The sequence below is a fragment of the Eucyclogobius newberryi genome, unplaced genomic scaffold (genome assembly GCF_026437365.1).
Source record: "Eucyclogobius newberryi isolate DKJ021-1_F unplaced genomic scaffold, fEucNew1.0.hap1 SCAF_17, whole genome shotgun sequence".
Lineage (NCBI taxonomy): Eukaryota > Metazoa > Chordata > Actinopteri > Gobiiformes > Gobiidae > Eucyclogobius > Eucyclogobius newberryi.
The window spans coordinates 7910992-7928734 of NW_027315801.1; the positions used below are offsets into that span (position 1 = coordinate 7910992).

The following is a 17743-nucleotide window of genomic DNA, read 5'->3' on the forward strand; positions in this document are numbered from 1 at the left end:
ACTCAGTGTCAGAAGCCTGTTTCCATAGAGACAGAAGAGTTTAACGCCATATTGCGGAACATTTCAGGCAAAGCAAGAACATCTCCATGGAGACAACCAGAAGAGGTTACAGAGTATATCTTTAACTAGGCTTAATAAGAACATAAATGACTCTAAAGATGAATATTCTCAGTTTAAATCAGTTTTCTTTCTTGGCAGTGGAAAGACTAATATCTCTATGTTCCTTATTGCGAGTGCTTCGTAGTACAAATATCTAAAATAAATACAGGAAATGCATCAGAAGTTCACACTTAAAGTAGTCTAGGCTCAGGCCACGGCTCATGATGGCTCATTTGTGCAGACGTCGAGAAGATTCTGGCAGCGTCGACCGCTTTTAGGCAAAGATGTTTGAAATGAAGTCTCGGAAGCGCTTGGCGTACTGCTCCGGGTGAACCGTGGAGATCTCCGCCCCGGCCTGAGGGAGGAAAGCACAGCATGAGCAAAGCATGAGCAAAGCATGAGCAAAGCATGATCACAGCATGAGCACAGCATGAGCACAGCATGAGCACAGCATGAGCACAGCATGAGCACAACATGAGCACAACATGAGCACAACATGAGCACAACATGAGCACAACATGAGCAAAGCATGAGCACAACATGAGCAAAGCATGAGCATAACATGAGCACAGCATGAGCACAGCATGAGCACAACATGAGCACAACATGAGCAAAGCATGAGCACAACATGAGCACAACATGAGCACAACATGAGCACAACATGAGCAAAGCATGAGCACAACATGAGCAAAGCATGAGCAAAGCATGATCACAGGAGGGAAACAAAGCATGAGCTTTGACAGTGCCCTTCACAGTTGATTTCTCTGGAGTGAAACTTCAGGGTTCATCATGCTCTCCTCAGGGTTCATCATGCTCTCCTCAGGGTTCATCATGCTCTCCTCAGGGTTCATCATGCTCTCTCATGCTCTCCTCAGGGTTCATCATGCTCTCCTCAGGGTTCATCATGCTCTCATCATAATCTCCTCAAGAGCTTCAGAACTCACCCCGTGTTTGACGGTTTTGGCTGCGTGCGCCGCTTTCTTCTTTGTGTCGTATTGAGTGAGAACGTCGATGAGGCCCATGAAGTAGACCTCCCTCTGAGGGGCCCCTGCAACAACATGTTACTGCGTGACATAAATGCTCATCTAAATACACGGGAGTCATGAGATAATGTGAGTTAAACATGGAGTGAAAATGCTCAAACTGTGTATTATATGTTTTTTTCTGTGGTGCAGATGCTTTTTATGCTGTACAGGACGTGACTTTACTGTTGTTCACTGACCATCAGAGTTATAAAGTGATTTATAAAACAGATTTATAAACGGTGAGGATTTACACCCGCTTAATGTTTTATTTTCGTAAAGAACACTTCAAACTGGATTAATGATTGTGGACTGGGCTTCATTGAATTGGGAGGAAAATACAAGAAGAACTTCGAACGTTGTAGTTTAACAGTAGCTTCATGTGAGGTTTATTTGTCCGGTTTGCTGTTCTCTCCTTCCTCTGTCCCCAACTCTGCTTTAATGGAGGTCGCTCATGTTTTATAGTGACCATATCAAAGTGTGGTTGAGCAGATCGCTTTTTTTGCCCTGCCTCGTTCACCTGCGCAGCTCTTGACTCCGTACACGTCCACGTACGGGTCGTACTCGCCGGGGCCCAGCGGCTTGTACGAGGACATGTACCCGGCGATTCCCTCCGGAGAGTTCCCGTATGAGCCCACCACAGCAGCGGGCGGCGCCACACCGTTCTCTGTCTCCTGCTCCTCCTCGTTCTGCACCTCCTCGCCCTCCTCTTCCTCCCGCTCAGCCCGGCCCACGTCATGGATGCCCAGCAGCAAACTATAGTCCATGATCTTTAACTTCACCAGGAACTGAGAGAACACGAGAAGATAAATTAATAAATAAATACATCTAAAATACACATTAATTTACTGTAGTAAAGATAAATACCAATTAACAATCATTTTATTTACAAGGACAGTGACAGACTGCCTTCAGAAAGACACGTCAGATGTGTATTTCTATTGTATATTAGTCACAACAGGCTTTTATTTTGTAAGCGTCGCAGGAAGTGTGCAGAACTTCCACAAACAGCAGAGGAACTTTCTGGTTCAGATCCACCACGGCCTTCGATTGTTCTTTGTTAATTGTATAAACGAGAGCACTTTTGCCCGTGGCACGTGTGGTGGCGCCGCCCTCGTGTGGTGGAGGCGCGAACCTGCGGGCCTGACACTGCGGGCCTGACACTGCGGGCACACTGCGGGCCTGACACTGCGGGCCTGGCACTGTGGGCGTTACCTCCACGTCTCGGTTGAGTTTCTCCATGAACTTCTCCTTCTCCTCCTCCGTCACATACACCTTCTGCATGTTGTTCCTGAAGTCCATGTCTTTGAACGTGGGCAGCTCCTTCACCTGCATCAGACCACAGGGGATCTCAGCTTAGAGTTGGGCAATAAATTTAAATTTAGAAGTATATACAAAGTTTCAATATCAAGTATAGCGTTCATAGTTTAAAAAAAGCAACAAAAAGAGCAGATTTATAATGAAAAACACATTTGCACTGGTTCATTTCACATCCATCTGATTAGTAAACCTCAACAAACACATTTCAAGACATTTTTGTCAAGATCGAGTAAATAAAGTGCTTTTGTATTGCACTTTGTCCATTTATTGACAAATGTGTTCATACAATCATTAAAAACATATATGTCTAAAGTCTTACCCTTTCTTTGTCACTTGCCTCTCGAGACACCAGAGAGCCCTGAAACATAAATATGACAGCGTTATAACCCTAACCCAAGATCTGTGTGAGGAACAATGACACGCTGAAGATCTGTGTGAGGAACAACGACACACTGAAGATCTGTGTGAGGAACAATGACACGCTGAAGATCTGTGTGAGGAACAACGACACACTGAAGATCTGTGTGAGGAACAATGACACACTGAAGACCTGTGTGAGGAACAATGACACGCTGAAGATCTGTGTGAGGAACAATGACACGCTGAAGATCTGTGTGAGGAACAATGACACGCTGAAGATCTGTGTGAGGAACAACGACACGCTGAAGATCTGTGTGAGGAACAACGACACACTGAAGATCTGTGTGAGGAATAATGACACACTGAAGATCTGTGTGAGGAACAACGACACACTGAAGATCTGTGTGAGGAACAATGACACACTGAAGACCTGTGTGAGGAACAATGACACGCTGAAGATCTGTGTGAGGAACGATGACACGCTGAAGATCTGTGTGAGGAATAATGACACGCTGAAGATCTGTGTGAGGAACAATGACACACTGAAGATCTGTGTGATGAACAATGACACACTGAAGATCTGTGTGAGGAACGATGACACGCTGAAGATCTGTGCGAGGAATAATGACAGTGTAGTGTCCTCATTAGAACGATATCTGGAGTTGCGTTTGTCGTTTCATACCTGGAGGTCGTTTCGTTTCATACCTTGAGGTCGTTCCATACCTGGAGGTCGTTCCATACCTTGAGGTCGTTCCATACCTCGAAGTCGTTCCATACCCTCGAGGTCGTTCCATACCCTCGAGGTCGTTCCATACCTCGAGGTCGTTCCATACCTCGAGGTCGTTTCATACCTAGAGGTCGTTTCATACCTCGAGGTCGTTTCATACCTCGAGGTCGTTTCATACCTCGAGGTCGTTTCATACCTCGAGGTCGTTTCATACCTCGAGGTCGTTTCATACCTAGAGGTCGTTTCATACCTCGAGGTCGTTTCATACCTAGAGGTCGTTTCATACCTCGAGGTCGTTTCATACCTCGAGGTCGTTTCATACCTCGAGGTCGTTTCATACCTCGAGGTCGTTTCATACCTAGAGGTCGTTTCATACCTAGAGGTCGTTTCATACCTCGAGGTCGTTTCATACCTCGAGGTCGTTTCATACCTCGAGGTCGTTTCATACCTTGAGGTCGTACTTGCGGTGCACGATGAGTCTGTGGCTGAACATGTTCCTCATGACGATCAGGTACGTCTCCTCGCTGTCCACGCTCACTCTGTACATACCCAGGAACTGAGGCAGCAGCGTGTTTCCATGGCACTTCACGATGTGCTGCAACAACACACGTTACCTTATTATATGTGATACATTTACAATGCTACATGAGTCCAGTGTGGTTATTATACGTGATACATTTACAGTGCTACACAAGTCCAGTGTAGTTATTATACGAGATACATTTACAGTGCTACATGAGTCCAGTGTAGTTATTATACGTGATACATTTACAGTGCTACACAAGTCCAGTGTAGTTATTATACGAGATACATTTACAGTGCTACATGAGTCCAGTGTAGTTATTATACGTGATACATTTACAGTGCTACATGAGTCCAGTGTAGTTATTATACGTGATACATTTACAGTGCTACACAAGTCCAGTGTAGTTATTATACAAGATACATTTACAGTGCTACATGAGTCCAGTGTAGTTATTATACGTGATACATTTACAGTGCTACATGAGTCCAGTGTAGTTATTATACGTGATACATTTACAGTGCTACACAAGTCCAGTGTAGTTATTATACAAGATACATTTACAGTGCTACATGAGTCCAGTGTAGTTATTATACGCGATACATTTAGAGTGCCGAGCTTACAGGCTCCTTCCCCAACCACTTCATACTCACAGCATAACAATATTACTGATTATTATTGATATGTTAAAAACATGAGGTTCATCAAATAAATAGCAGGATTAAAACTCTATAGGAGTTATATATTCAGCCCTCTCAACACCAAAAACTAACAAAATTCCCAATAGTTCATATAAAAAATTTATTAAAATGATAAGTCGAGCCTAGAAACAAAACAAAGCCTCATTCATGGATGTTTCTTAGAGAAGTTATGAGTTCTCCAAACAAACATTTAACATCCAGCTCAGACCACCAAGTCTCTCATTTACATTTTTTAAATGTATTTGCTCAGAAACGGCCCCTAATCACCAAACACACACATGCTTCTACAGACTCTCACTGTTTTACAACTTTAGTGGAGAATAAAACTGTCCAAACACACATTTCCACCGTCAGACGTGTGGGACCTGGGACACATTTAAAACAGTCTGGACTAAATGGGACACATATTTGGACACATTTATGCCTTAGCCTTTCTTTTCATGTTATGTTTTGTTCTTTTTCTCTGGGCCAGCTTTTATACGTTTTTGTTAATATAGAGTATCAAGTCGTCCAGACACTGATCTCCCCTTGACGAAGTGCACTGGCCTCTCAAGGACACTTCCTCTTTCAAGCGCTCTTTGTTTAATCCGGCCTTCTAAACGGCCCCATCGAGACTTTAGCCTGATTCAGCAGGAGCACATGGAGGAAAGGTGTAACTAAAACTGTTAATGTTTGCACGGTGAACAAACAAAAGAGGAACACCTCGGATACGGTTCCTGTCTGGACACGAGACGGCACAGACTGTGAACAGACCGCCTGAAACGAGCATCTGAAGAGTAAATGTACCTGGTGATACTCTGACAGGATGTTGTGCATGTCGGCCACGTCTTCGCTGGAGATCTGTTTAATGACCAGGGTCTTGTCGTAGGAGTTGAGCAGAAGGCCTTCGCCCTGGGCTTCCACGGTCAGAGGAGGGCTGCGCGTCAGCGACACCTGCGCCAGAGGAAAAGTGTTGACCCACGGCTCTGCCACCGACGGCGAGGGCAAACGTTCAAGACAAACACACACCATCAATGTTTTTTGTCATGTAAATGTATTAAAAGGTGCACTATATATAACTTTTCTAGTGGTGTGAAACAAATGGTGATCTGCGTTTTATTCCATATCATCCAGTCGTATTTCAAAGTGTGAGTGTCAATACTTAGCTCTGATGTGGGCACGAGCAGATAAACGAGAAGTGGCAGAACGGTTCTCGACTCACCTGATAGTCCAGATCCTCGATGCCGAAGCGCTCCCGCAGGTTCCTGAACACCTGTGGACAGTACTCCTTGAACTTGAAATGCCCCGGGAGATTCTCTCTGCGAAAACATGCCACGGAAAAGAAGCTTTTGATCATTTCTGCGCCTCAACACAGGGGTCCCCAACCAGCGGGCCGCGGGCCATCTACTCCCGGTCCCCAGAGGATGTAGAGAATGTATTATCATTATATGGAGCCAGGTAATCTAATAAATGGCAAAGATAAGTAATAAAGGTATTTTAAAAAGGTATATGAACACATTGTACACAGTTGTTGCTGGCCCTGCAGTGGGAGATACAGTTATAGTACATATACATTACATATACAATAGATATTTCAAAAACGCTGCATCAAATCTGTCTAAAAATGTGTACTATGAAGTTTTTGTGCTTCTTCTGTCCATTCGTGTTTTGTGCATCAACGTTTACGGGCAGGATTTTGGCGAGGTTGGTTGGTTTGAGCGCTACACCATTGGCTCTACCAAAACCACGATGCTGCGCCGTGATTGGTCCAGGCTACAGACCGCATTTTACTTATCGAGTGCCGTCGCCTCCTACTTTCTCCTGTTGAGTCTTACTCGTACTACATAGTGCAGGTGAAGTGAGCATACTTGTTAAAAAGATGGTTGTTGACCTTGATCTTGGTGTTTGCCTTGAAGTCGTCTGGCAGCAGCATCACGGGCACCGGCACCTGGCTCAAGTCGTTTATCTGTTCAGATAAATGCACCGTTAGACGTAAAAGAACGCTGAAATAAACTGCTATGTTCAAAAGTGTGCGCGCCCGGAGTGAGCTCGAAATAAGATGCATCAATCATCAGGCGACACATGCAAACGAAGACATTCGGCGAGAGCGGGGACATTCGGCGAGCGAGGGGACATTCGGCGAGCGCTGGGACATTCGGCGAGCGCGGGGACATTCTGCGAGCACAGGCACATTCGGCGAGCACAGGGCTCCTTTCCATACGGTTTTGTGTTAAATTTACATTAAGCCGGACACACGACACTGCAGCCCGTTAGCATTAGCCTCATTGGATTTGTCAGTAAAATGAGCAAAACCAAATGAGCTAAACCAGGACTTCACCATGATACCACCAGAAAGGGCAGAAAACTGACACTTATCATTCTAGATTATTGTTGTTTTCACTTATAAATAGATTATAGTTGTTTAAACACAGAATGTATTAATTATTAACTCAAGTACGTGATGTGTATGGAGTATATTTCCACAAACCAACAGAAATGTTACAGAGTATTGCAATACTATCATCGATCGAAATGATTCTCACCACGATAATTGTGCCGAGTGGGTCTACACCAGAATCAGAAAGGGTTTATTGCCATGCTTTGGTGATTCGATGCAACATAAAACGATGAGCAATAATAAAACAAGATGTATAAAATAAAAAAGGGCATGCATTAAAGAAAAACTATTTAAATGTACTATATCTAAACCAGGACTAAATCAAGACAGAGTGAAAAGCACAAAACCAGGACTATAGAGTGTGTATTGTCCTATTATTTTACGTATTTTAACCTTTTCTTGCATGAAATAAAATGGTCCTTTACTTTACTTTTCTATTACAAAGGATGGAAAAGTATAATTGTGAGACTTTAAGTTGTATTTGAGCTTCGCAGCAAGAATAATTCGTGGTAAAACATGTAATATATCTGTAAGCAAAATTAAAAAAAAACATTGTGGGCTCAAAATGTCTGTGATTATTTGTCCAGTAAAAACTCGATTATCAAAGTCCATTATAATCTCTTTTAAAATACACAAATTATGTATGTATATCACTCAGGAACCACCTTGATTTTTTTCATATTCTGCATTCACTCCAGTCTCCTCATTGAAATAACTTTATGCTCCACGTCACTTTGGCGTCACTTTATTCTTATATAACTTAGCCAAGTATAACTTTAAAAGATGTTACAAACTGGGAATATACATATAAACCAGGTCTAAATCAAGATAACATGATAAAAACGGGTCTAAACCATGAATATAATCAACTACAGGTAAACATCAGAACTACTTTAGGTATAAACAGGACTAAAACAAGGCTTGACAATGAATAAACCATGTGTAAACTCGGACATTGGGGTCTAAACCAGGTCTAAATCAAGATAACATGATAAAAACAGGTATGAACCATGAATATAATCAACTACATGTAAACATCAGAACTACTTTAGGTATAAACAGGACTAAAACAAGGCTTGACAAGGAATAAAGCATGTGTAAACTCGGACATTGGGGTCTAAACCAGGTCTAAATCAAGATAACATGATAAAAACAGATCTGAACCATGAATATAATCAACTACATGTAAACATCAGAACAACTTTAGGTATAAACAGGACTAAAACAAGGCTTGACAAGGAATAAAGCATGTGTAAACTCGGACATTGGGGTCTAAACCAGGTCTAAATCAAGATAACATGATAAAAACAGATCTGAACCATGAATATAATCAACTACATGTAAACATCAGAACAACTTTAGGTATAAACAGGACTAAAACAAGGCTTGACAAGGAATAAAGCATGTGTAAACTCGGACTTTGGGGTCTAAACATGATCTTAACCTTTATCTTCATTGCTTTGGCTCTAATACATTCCCAGTCCTGTAATAACTGTTGTGAAAAACTGTCCCTGTTGAATTTCCATATGTCCAGTTACACCACAGCATTAGCATTAGCATTAGCATTAGCATTAGCCTCCGCGCACTCACCGAATGATTCACGCCCCACATAAACACGCTGATCCCCGGGTCACTGGCGCGGAACACCTTCACTTTCTGCTGCACGAAATGCTTCTTTTTCGTCTTGGTTTTGGGCGCCAGGAGGACCATGGGGCTGCTGGAGCTGGCCCCGGAGGTGCCGAGGGACGCCATGGGCCGCGGAGGTGCGCTGGTCTGCGGCGGAGCACTTCCTGAAGTCCGCGGCGGACGTGGAGGCGGTGGTGGAGGCGGTTAGCACGCGGTTAGCACACGGAGCTAACGCGGACGGGAACTGTCATTGCCCCGTTTGGAACCTTGCCCGATTCGGCACCGTTCCCCTGGACTGCGCATGCCCGGAGGAGTTGCTATAGTAACCATACTTTGGACAAACCTCATTTTTGAGATTCGTTCGCTCAAATTGACTGGGGTATTTTGTTTCATTGACAAAAGCTCAAAGTCCGTAAACGTTTGATATTAAAGGTGAGACTAAAGGCAGACTAACAGCTCTGAGAGAGACAGAACTCTTGATGATTGACAGATGTTCAGATACTTATTTTCCTCACTGTATTTATCTGGGATATAAAATCACTTGTGGCATGATTGTGTAAATATATATTGATACCAAATATCTGCTACAATTTTAATATTGAGCTGATACTGACATCTGAGGATGACGATGTTATTTATATCTAAATGAGGCATTTTATGTGTAATATGGTCAATATTGAAACTATTTGGAATAAATAAACATGAGAAAAAATATGGATCCATGTTTAAACTGAATTTGTTATTAGATAATGACTTTAAAATGTATGTGTTTATTATGAATTAAGTCCTTTTTCATTCGTAATTAAGGCTATTAAAAGTGTCACATATTCATGGAACGGCAGTGGATTCTTATCTCTGAGATCAAGACAAATCCATCCAAGTTTGAGGCAGTTTATAATTCTTTACTAAACCAACACGAGCCTCATTAAATATTGGGAAAAACAGAAGAAATTAATGAAATAGAAATAAAACAAGAACTTAAAAACATCAATAAATATGTAAATTAGAGCACATTTGAAAAGCAAAGTAAGACTATAATAAACAAATCTGATTCTGGGCCTGATACGTTCTTATCAGTATTTTAAGCTGATAAACAGAGACGACTGAAACGTCTCGCTCAAGGACGCCTCGTGATTACTGTCGTGATCACATGCAATGGTATTTATGTATTTATTTATTTATTTGTCTATGGGAGTTTTTATTTATTTATAGGAGATCTTCTACTGAAAGTGTTTTTCAGACTTCCTATAAGTGATCTGTTCTTCTGTATCTACCTGCGTTGCACCAATGAAATTTCCCCATGTGGGACAATAAAGGAATATCTTATCTTATCTTATGACTAAACACATGTTCATGAACTTATTAAACGTGCTGGAATATTCTAATATCATCGTGTAAATGTTTTCACACGGCGTTGGATGAGCAGGTTTAAACTTTTATCATTCTCTTTCAATATTCAGACTTTGCAAATGAAACTCAGAAATATCAATATATGTTTTTATTTATTCTCCATTTTTAAACATTGTAACATCTTTTTGTGCTTCCACGTTGTTCACGGCACACACATTGGTACGACGAGATTGTTCTGAACGTTTTCCAAATCACTTCTTTCAAACACAATTAAATGACTTTGGGAAAGACGCACTACAGCGATAACGATCGAGACGTTCTTTGTGTAAATGAGACTTTATTATGATGAGACTAATACTGCACATCTGCGCTCGATGGGCAGTACTTAGACTTATGTTCTAAACTTTTCTTGAAACACGCGAGCGCCGTGTCACTCTCCTGGAGCAGAGCCCGCCCCCTGCCCGTCTCCATGGAGATCTTACAGCTTTGTCTGGAATGTTGCACAGTGCGGCATTAAACGTACATCTAGAGTTACAAGTCAGATCTGTGGAGAGGAGAGTCACAGTGAGAATGCAGGGTTTCCAGACAGTTACTTTAATGCCATACTGTGGAACATCTCCATGGTGACCAGCGGGTGACGGACCCTCCACCAGAAAAGTGACATAGTGCACCTTTAAGATGAAATAAAATAATCTGTACTTAAATAAGAAACAAACAAAACAAACATATTGACAATATAAAAATACATGGCACTGTATTGTAGCTTTTTAAATAAATCAACATTTCATATATAAAATATTATATATGTGTATAAAAATATGCCTTACAACTTTTTGAAAACAGTAACAGCCGTAAGCTTTTTGATCTGCCTCTTTACAACACGTGAAACGCAGGATTCAAACGTTTGTACAGACAATAACACGTTTAGGTTGAACACAAAATGACATTGTTTGAATTAAACCTGACAAATGAAACATCCCCAGGATAAAACAATTAGAGGAATTAACTATTAGGGCTGAATAAATAAAAGAAAAATGAAATTGCAATTTAGAATATGTCCAGATCTTGAGCCGGAGCTGCAGAGAGGCGTACAGTCGGAGCTGCAGCACAGTCGGAGCTGCAGCGAGGCGCGCAGTCAGAGCGGCAGCACAGTTGGAGCTGCAGCACAGTCGGAGCTGCAGCGCAGTCGGAGCTGCAGCGCAGTCAGAGCTGCAGCACAGTCGGAGCTGCAGCGAGGCGCGCAGTCAGAGCGGCAGCACAGTCGGAGCTGCAGCACAGTCGGAGCTGCAGCGAGGCGCGCAGTCAGAGCGGCAGCACAGTCAGAGCTGCAGCACAGTCGGAGCTGCAGCGAGGCGCGCAGTCAGAGCGGCAGCACAGTTGGAGCTGCAGCACAGTCGGAGCTGCAGCGAGGCGCACAGTCAGAGCTGCAGCACAGTCGGAGCTGCAGCGAGGCGCGCAGTCAGAGCGGCAGCACAGTTGGAGCTGCAGCACAGTCGGAGCTGCAGCGAGGCGCACAGTCAGAGCTGCAGCACAGTCGGAGCTGCAGCGAGGCGCGCAGTCAGAGCGGCAGCACAGTTGGAGCTGCAGCACAGTCAGAGCTGCAGCGAGGCGCACAGTCAGAGCTGCAGCACAGTCGGAGCTGCAGCGAGGCGCACAGTCAGAGCTGCAGCAGAGTCGGAGCTGCAGCGAGGCGCGCAGTCAGAGCGGCAGCACAGTCGGAGCTGCAGCAGAGTCGGAGCTGCAGCGAGGCGCACAGTCAGAGCTGCAGCACAGTCGGAGCTGCAGCGAGGCGCACAGTCAGAGCTGCAGCAGAGTCGGAGCTGCAGCGAGGCGCGCAGTCAGAGCGGCAGCACAGTCGGAGCTGCAGCGAGGCGCGCAGTCAGAGCGGCAGCACAGTTGGAGCTGCAGCACAGTCAGAGCTGCAGCGAGGCGCACAGTCAGAGCTGCAGCACAGTCGGAGCTGCAGCGAGGCGCACAGTCAGAGCTGCAGCAGAGTCGGAGCTGCAGCGAGGCGCGCAGTCAGAGCGGCAGCACAGTCGGAGCTGCAGCACAGTCGGAGCTGCAGCGAGGCGCGCAGTCAGAGCGGCAGCACAGTCAGAGCTGCAGCACAGTCGGAGCTGCAGCGAGGCGCGCAGTCAGAGCGGCAGCACAGTTGGAGCTGCAGCACAGTCGGAGCTGCAGCGAGGCGCACAGTCAGAGCTGCAGCACAGTCGGAGCTGCAGCGAGGCGCGCAGTCAGAGCGGCAGCACAGTTGGAGCTGCAGCACAGTCGGAGCTGCAGCGAGGCGCACAGTCAGAGCTGCAGCACAGTCGGAGCTGCAGCGAGGCGCGCAGTCAGAGCGGCAGCACAGTTGGAGCTGCAGCACAGTCAGAGCTGCAGCGAGGCGCACAGTCAGAGCTGCAGCACAGTCGGAGCTGCAGCGAGGCGCACAGTCAGAGCTGCAGCAGAGTCGGAGCTGCAGCGAGGCGCGCAGTCAGAGCGGCAGCACAGTAGGAGCTGCAGCACAGTCAGAGCTGCAGCGAGGCGCACAGTCAGAGCTGCAGCACAGTAGGAGCTGCAGCACAGTCAGAGCTGCAGCGAGGCGCACAGTCAGAGCTGCAGCACAGTTGGAGCTGCAGCACAGTCGGAGCTGCAGCGAGGCGCACAGTCAGAGCTGCAGCACAGTTGGAGCTGCAGCGAGGCGTACAGTGGGAGCTGCAGCACAGTGGGAGCTGCAGCACAGTGGAAGCTGCAGCACAGTGGGAGCTGCAGCACAGTGGAAGCTGCAGCACAGTGGGAGCTGCAGCAGGTGTACAGTTGGAGCTGCAGCGTATTGTACAGTCAGAGCTGCAACACAGTCAGAGCTGCAGCTCGGCGTACAGTCGGAGCTGCAGAACAGTCGGAGCTGCAGCTCGGCGTACAGTCGGAGCTGCAGCACAGTCGGAGCTGCAGCGTGGTGCACAGTCGGAGCTGCAGCGTGGTGCACAGTCAGAGCTGCAGTGTGGTGCACAGTCAGTGTGGAACCTTTCTGCGTCTGGTCCTTTTCAAACTGCATCTCATTTATTCATTCAGCCCCAATATCTGCACCGTAAATAAATACACAGCAAAGAAAAAGTTGGGTTTTTGTGGAGTCGAGTCAGTGTATCTTTGGAGAGAGGAAGAGAGGAGCAGTGAGGAGGAGCAGAGAGGAGCAGTGAGGAGAAGTGAGGAGCAGTGAGGAGGAGCAGTGAGGAGCAGTGAGGAGCAGTGAAGAGGAGCAGAGAGGAGCAGTGAGGAGGAGTGAGGAGGAGCAGTGAGAAGAAGAGGAGCAGCAGTAGTGAGGAGGAGGAGCAGTGAGGAGCAGGGAGGAGCAGCAGTGAGGGAGGAACAGTGAGGATGAGCAGTGAGCAGCAGTGCGGAGGAGCAGTGAGGGGAGGAGGAGCAGTGAGGAGGAGCACTGAGGAGGAGCAGTGAGGGGGGGAGGAGCAGTGAGGAGCAGTGAGGAGGACACAGAGGGTTAGTGTTCACCTGAATAACAGTATCCAGCCGCTGGGAGGAGCTCAGGCAGTGTCAGCTAAAGAACCAGAGCCAGGGAAATATCACCGAGGCAGTGCAATCATGTGACCAAGCAGCATGTCACCAGGAGGGGGCACTGTTACTGCGACTGTGGGACATTCAGCAGATCTGTGCAACTGTGTAAGAGGACGTAAGGGTGCTTCCAGACAGCAGAGAGCCCTCTCAGGTGGGGCAGGGGACAATATCCACGTGTCAAACATATTCAAAAGTGACTGACCGGTTTTGATATTCTAAGTTTGTTTACGATCAAAACAATATTTCTAAATGATCTTTTAGACAATTCACGGCCCAGCTCTCCTTGTGTCCAGTACTGTGCTACACTGATGACCACACTGGACACACTGGACCGTCCCTGCCCCTCTGAGCTCTGATGATGATGGTGTCTGAAAGTCCTGATGTGGTGGTGGTTCTGGACCCTGGTTCCTCGGTCCAGGCCTCTCCTCTCTCTCTCCTCTGTCTCAGCTCCGGAGCTTGGGGCCCGTTCACGGCTCACTCTGCGTCGCACGGCACAGCGCCCTCTTCAGGAGCACGCGAGGGCAGCGGTGTGCCCAGCTCGTCCACGCACCAGCAGTGCCCGCGCTGCATGCCCTTTGAGGAGCGACACTGAAGCAGAAGATCAGAGAGAGGATGGAGTTAGTTACAGTGAAGGAGTCGAGAGCGGGAGACGAGAGCAGGAGTTGATACCGTCGAGACCGCAGAGAGTCGAGACCGCAGAGAGTCAAGACCGCAGAGAGTCAAGACCGCAGAGAGTCGAGACCGCAGAGAGTCGAGACCGGGAGTCGAGACCGGGAGTCGAGACCGGGAGTCGAGACCGAGTGTCGAGACCAGGAGTCGAGACCGGGAGTCGAGACCGAGTGTCGAGACCGAGTGTCGAGACCGAGTGTCGAGACCGGGAGTCGAGACGAGTGTCGAGACCGGGAGTCGAGACCGAGTGTCGAGACCGGGAGTCGAGACCGGGAGTCGAGACCGAGTGTCGAGAACGAGTGTCGAGACCGAGTGTCGAGACCGAGTGTCGAGACCGGGAGTCGAGACCGGGAGTCGAGACCGAGTGTCGAGAACGAGTGTCGAGACCGAGTGTCGAGACCGAGTGTCGAGACCGGGAGTCGAGACCGGGAGTCGAGAACGAATGTCGAGACCGAGTGTCGAGACCGAGTGTCGAGACCGAGTGTCGGGACCGATAGTCGAGGGTCGAGACGGAGAGTCGAGACGGAGAGTCACACTCTCAAAGTCCGAGGTGTAAGAAACGAAGCCTTTAGAGACAGAGACGTCTGAACTGAACCTATCGTGTTTCTCTCAAACCTTCACCTGTTTTTTCCTGTAGAATCCGCGCGTGTCACAGTTTGGGATGTAGATGTCTCTGTCCGACTGAAAGAGGGTCAGCTCCAGACCCCTGAGGACACTGTTCAGGAGCCTGCGACACGGAGCCTGCAGCAAGAGGCGGACAGACAACACAACGTTAGAACTGTAGAACCTTTAAAAAGTAAGAACGTGGTATATCCTGGAGCAAAGATGAGGTGTCGAGTCGTCTTTGAAGGGCGTGTCTTCCCTGTATGCTAATGAGGGATCCACCCATACCCTTGTGAAGTCACGCCTCCTCCGCCTCACCTGCTGCATCTGATGGCGTTTAGGCTCCTGCACCGCTCACAGGAGGAGGCGTGACTTCAGAGGGGCCCCTGGCACCGGTGGTTACAGCCTTGTAGTTTAGTGCGACATCTAGTGGCGTAAATGTTGTCCTGGTCCAGAACTAAAAATAACATGTATGTCTTTATGAGCTTAAATTATCATGAGACACGTTTAAGAGTATTTAATGTACTTGATGTGTAGCAGAGTGTCCTCGTAATTACAGCGGGGCCCTTTAGTTATGCTCAAGAGCCCAAATGTCAGATTCAACATTTGTGGATTTTATTGGACATATTTCCATTATATGAATATCTTGAATGAATAGTTTTGATCATGCTCAGTTTGACAAGCTTCAGATGCTTGTGTTTATTCTCATGAGACAGATTTATGATCAGAGGATTATTATCTCAGAACCACCAGTGACATCGAGCCAAAGACAGTCTTACCTCCAACACTCGGGCTTATCGTGCATTATTGTGTCTTGTAGCATATGTTTTAGTTTTTATTACTCTTAAAAAGTCTATGTTTGGACACATTCACCCCTAAAGTGCTCTCTCTGTCTCACTCTGTATAAACCCTTCAAACGCTGTAGTTTAGTTCTGAAATACATGGAGTTCTGGCATTAGATGAACAGTACTTTTCTCTCCGCTTGAATGACAATATAATTCCAGTCTTTTTGAGAATTGTGACCAGTGAAATGATGATTCGATGGCGGTTAATCTCGCAGTCCTTTTGTACGACATTATATAACCCAATTGTTACACAATCTTGTGCTTTTCAGGTCAGCGGAGAGTGTGAAGTGACTGTGCGTTTTTAACCGTACGTGATTTTCTTCTGCATTTTGCCCCGTCATTCACGCCGACTCAAACCGTTTCTGAACTGAAAAGTACAAATCCTGTCTCTGCAACGCAAAACTTTCCTGATCCACATCAAGCTCAATTAGTTCTGCCGCATAGCAGCACACAGCCTCCACGGAAGAACATGCAACTGCAGCCACCACGCCGCCAGTGCAGTGGCTCCACGCAGGACCCGTGTCGTTTGTTACATGCAAAAAGCCACTTATATCTAGGTCAATGAAGGAAGAAACTTACTTTGTCCATTTCACCAGCGTGAGAAGGATGAGGGCCTGAGAGAAATGACACAGCAGTAAAAATAATGCATTTGAATCATGACATTCAGGTCCAATCAAGACTCTATGAAGAGACTTTTGAACACAGAGCCAGAACGGCGTGTACTAAATGAGCTTAAGGAGGATTTTATGAGTGGTTTTCGTGAGGAATTTAACTAGAACGCCGCAGTGTCAGAGTTTGAACAGCAGGTGGAGATCACGACAACAAAAAGCTGCAAGTTCAGGATTAGATTCTCCTCCATAAATGTTCTGCTCTGCCTTGTAGGACACACGGCCTGGAGAAGAACCACAGTCACTCCTGTAAAAATACTTAAGTGTGATGTTTCATGCTCTAAGTGAAGCTGATGTTTGTGCAGCTCTGGGCGCCGTGGCTCCAAGCCCCTCTGCAGTGTGGGGGTGTGCGCTGCATGGACACTATGTCGAGCACAGCGTGTAGAGCACAGCGTGTAGAGCACTCGTACAGACTTGTCTTACCTGCGGGGTGGGGTCTGTCGGTGGGCACAGTCCGGCTGCTCATGGCGCAGACCCCTCGTCCCTGGAGCAGAGCCTGCAGGGGGCTGTGGTCCCGGGGGGGAGGCACACAGCGCAGGCCCCGGGCACAGCTCAGAGTGTACACGCCGCACGGCTCTCCGGGGGCCAGCGCCGTGGTGCTGCCCGCAGACTGATGCTCCCGGACGGGCCGCCCGGGGCTCAGGGGGTCCCTGCACGAGGGGCACAGCTTGAACGGCCCCAAACGGCTGGCCCCGGTCCACGCTCCGCAGTGAGCGATCAGCAGCAGAACGGCAGCGGTGATGTGGGAGAGCGGCATCCTGGACCTGGGTCTCCTGTCACTGTCAGAGAGCCTGGTGCTATTTCTGGACCAGAACGTCTCTGTGGCTCCTCTCTGTGGCTCCTCTCTGTGGCTCCTCTCTGTGGCTCCTCTCTGTGGCTCCTCTCTGTGGCTCCTCTCTGTCGCTCCTCAGTCTTCCTCTGCCTCTGCTCCTTTGGTTTAGTGCCCTGCAGGTTCACAGCAGACGACCGGAGATGGAGAGAGACACAGCCAGCGCCGGCTTTTAAAGATGTGAATGAGAGAGGGAGCGAGGGAGACAGGGAGGAGAGAGAGAGAGAGAGAGAGAGAGGGAGAGAGGGAGGAGAGAGAGGGAGAGAGAGAGAGAGAGGGAGGAGAGAGAGCGAGGGAGAGAGAGCGAGGGAGAGAGGGAGCAGAGAGAGGGAGAGAGAGAGAGGGAGAGAGAGCGAGGGAGAGAGGGAGGAGAGAGAGAGCGAGGGAGACAGGGAGGAGAGAGAGGAAGAGAGAGCGAGGGAGAAGAGAGCGAGGAGAGGTGATAGGAGTATGGCAGAGGGAGCGAGAGGGAGGA

The 17743-nt window shown here is 47.3% G+C and overlaps 2 protein-coding genes across 2 annotated transcripts; both read right to left on the reverse strand.

Moving 5' to 3' along the window:
* Positions 1-324: 324 nt before the first annotated feature.
* Positions 325-8970, reverse strand: pip4k2ca (phosphatidylinositol-5-phosphate 4-kinase, type II, gamma a). The gene is made up of 10 exons (XM_072448898.1): positions 8720-8970; positions 6600-6697; positions 5954-6050; positions 5539-5685; positions 3977-4123; positions 2761-2799; positions 2337-2450; positions 1642-1909; positions 1044-1147; positions 325-454 (listed from the first exon to the last, which is right to left on the reverse strand). The coding sequence occupies exons 1-10, from the start codon at positions 8879-8881 to the stop codon at positions 374-376; spliced, it is 1257 nt and encodes a 418-aa protein (XP_072304999.1). The 5' UTR covers positions 8882-8970; the 3' UTR covers positions 325-373.
* A 5028-nt stretch (positions 8971-13998) lies between these two features.
* Positions 13999-17291, reverse strand: igfbp6b (insulin-like growth factor binding protein 6b). Its single transcript, XM_072448502.1, has 4 exons — positions 16863-17291; positions 16351-16385; positions 14945-15064; positions 13999-14242 (listed from the first exon to the last, which is right to left on the reverse strand). The coding sequence occupies exons 1-4, from the start codon at positions 17194-17196 to the stop codon at positions 14129-14131; spliced, it is 603 nt and encodes a 200-aa protein (XP_072304603.1). The 5' UTR covers positions 17197-17291; the 3' UTR covers positions 13999-14128.
* Between the last annotated feature and the right edge of the window lie 452 nt (positions 17292-17743).

Bases quoted from the DNA above. Each gene is read 5' to 3' on its own strand.
- pip4k2ca (XM_072448898.1), bottom strand. From the start codon at position 8,881: ATGGCGTCCCTCGGCACCTCCGGGGCCAGCTCCAGCAGCCCCATGGTC. The intron at 6,051-6,599 runs GTATGCTCACTT...ATGTTTTCGCAG, and splicing joins AACAACCATCTTTTTAACAA to AGAGAATCTCCCGGGGCATT. The intron at 455-1,043 runs GTGAGTTCTGAA...TTCCTCCCTCAG, and splicing joins CCAAAACCGTCAAACACGGG to GCCGGGGCGGAGATCTCCAC.
- igfbp6b (XM_072448502.1), bottom strand. From the start codon at position 17,196: ATGCCGCTCTCCCACATCACCGCTGCCGTTCTGCTGCTGATCGCTCAC. The intron at 16,386-16,862 runs GTAAGACAAGTC...CATTTCTCTCAG, and splicing joins CGACAGACCCCACCCCGCAG to GCCCTCATCCTTCTCACGCT. The intron at 14,243-14,944 runs GTGAAGGTTTGA...CTTCTGCTTCAG, and splicing joins GATTCTACAGGAAAAAACAG to TGTCGCTCCTCAAAGGGCAT.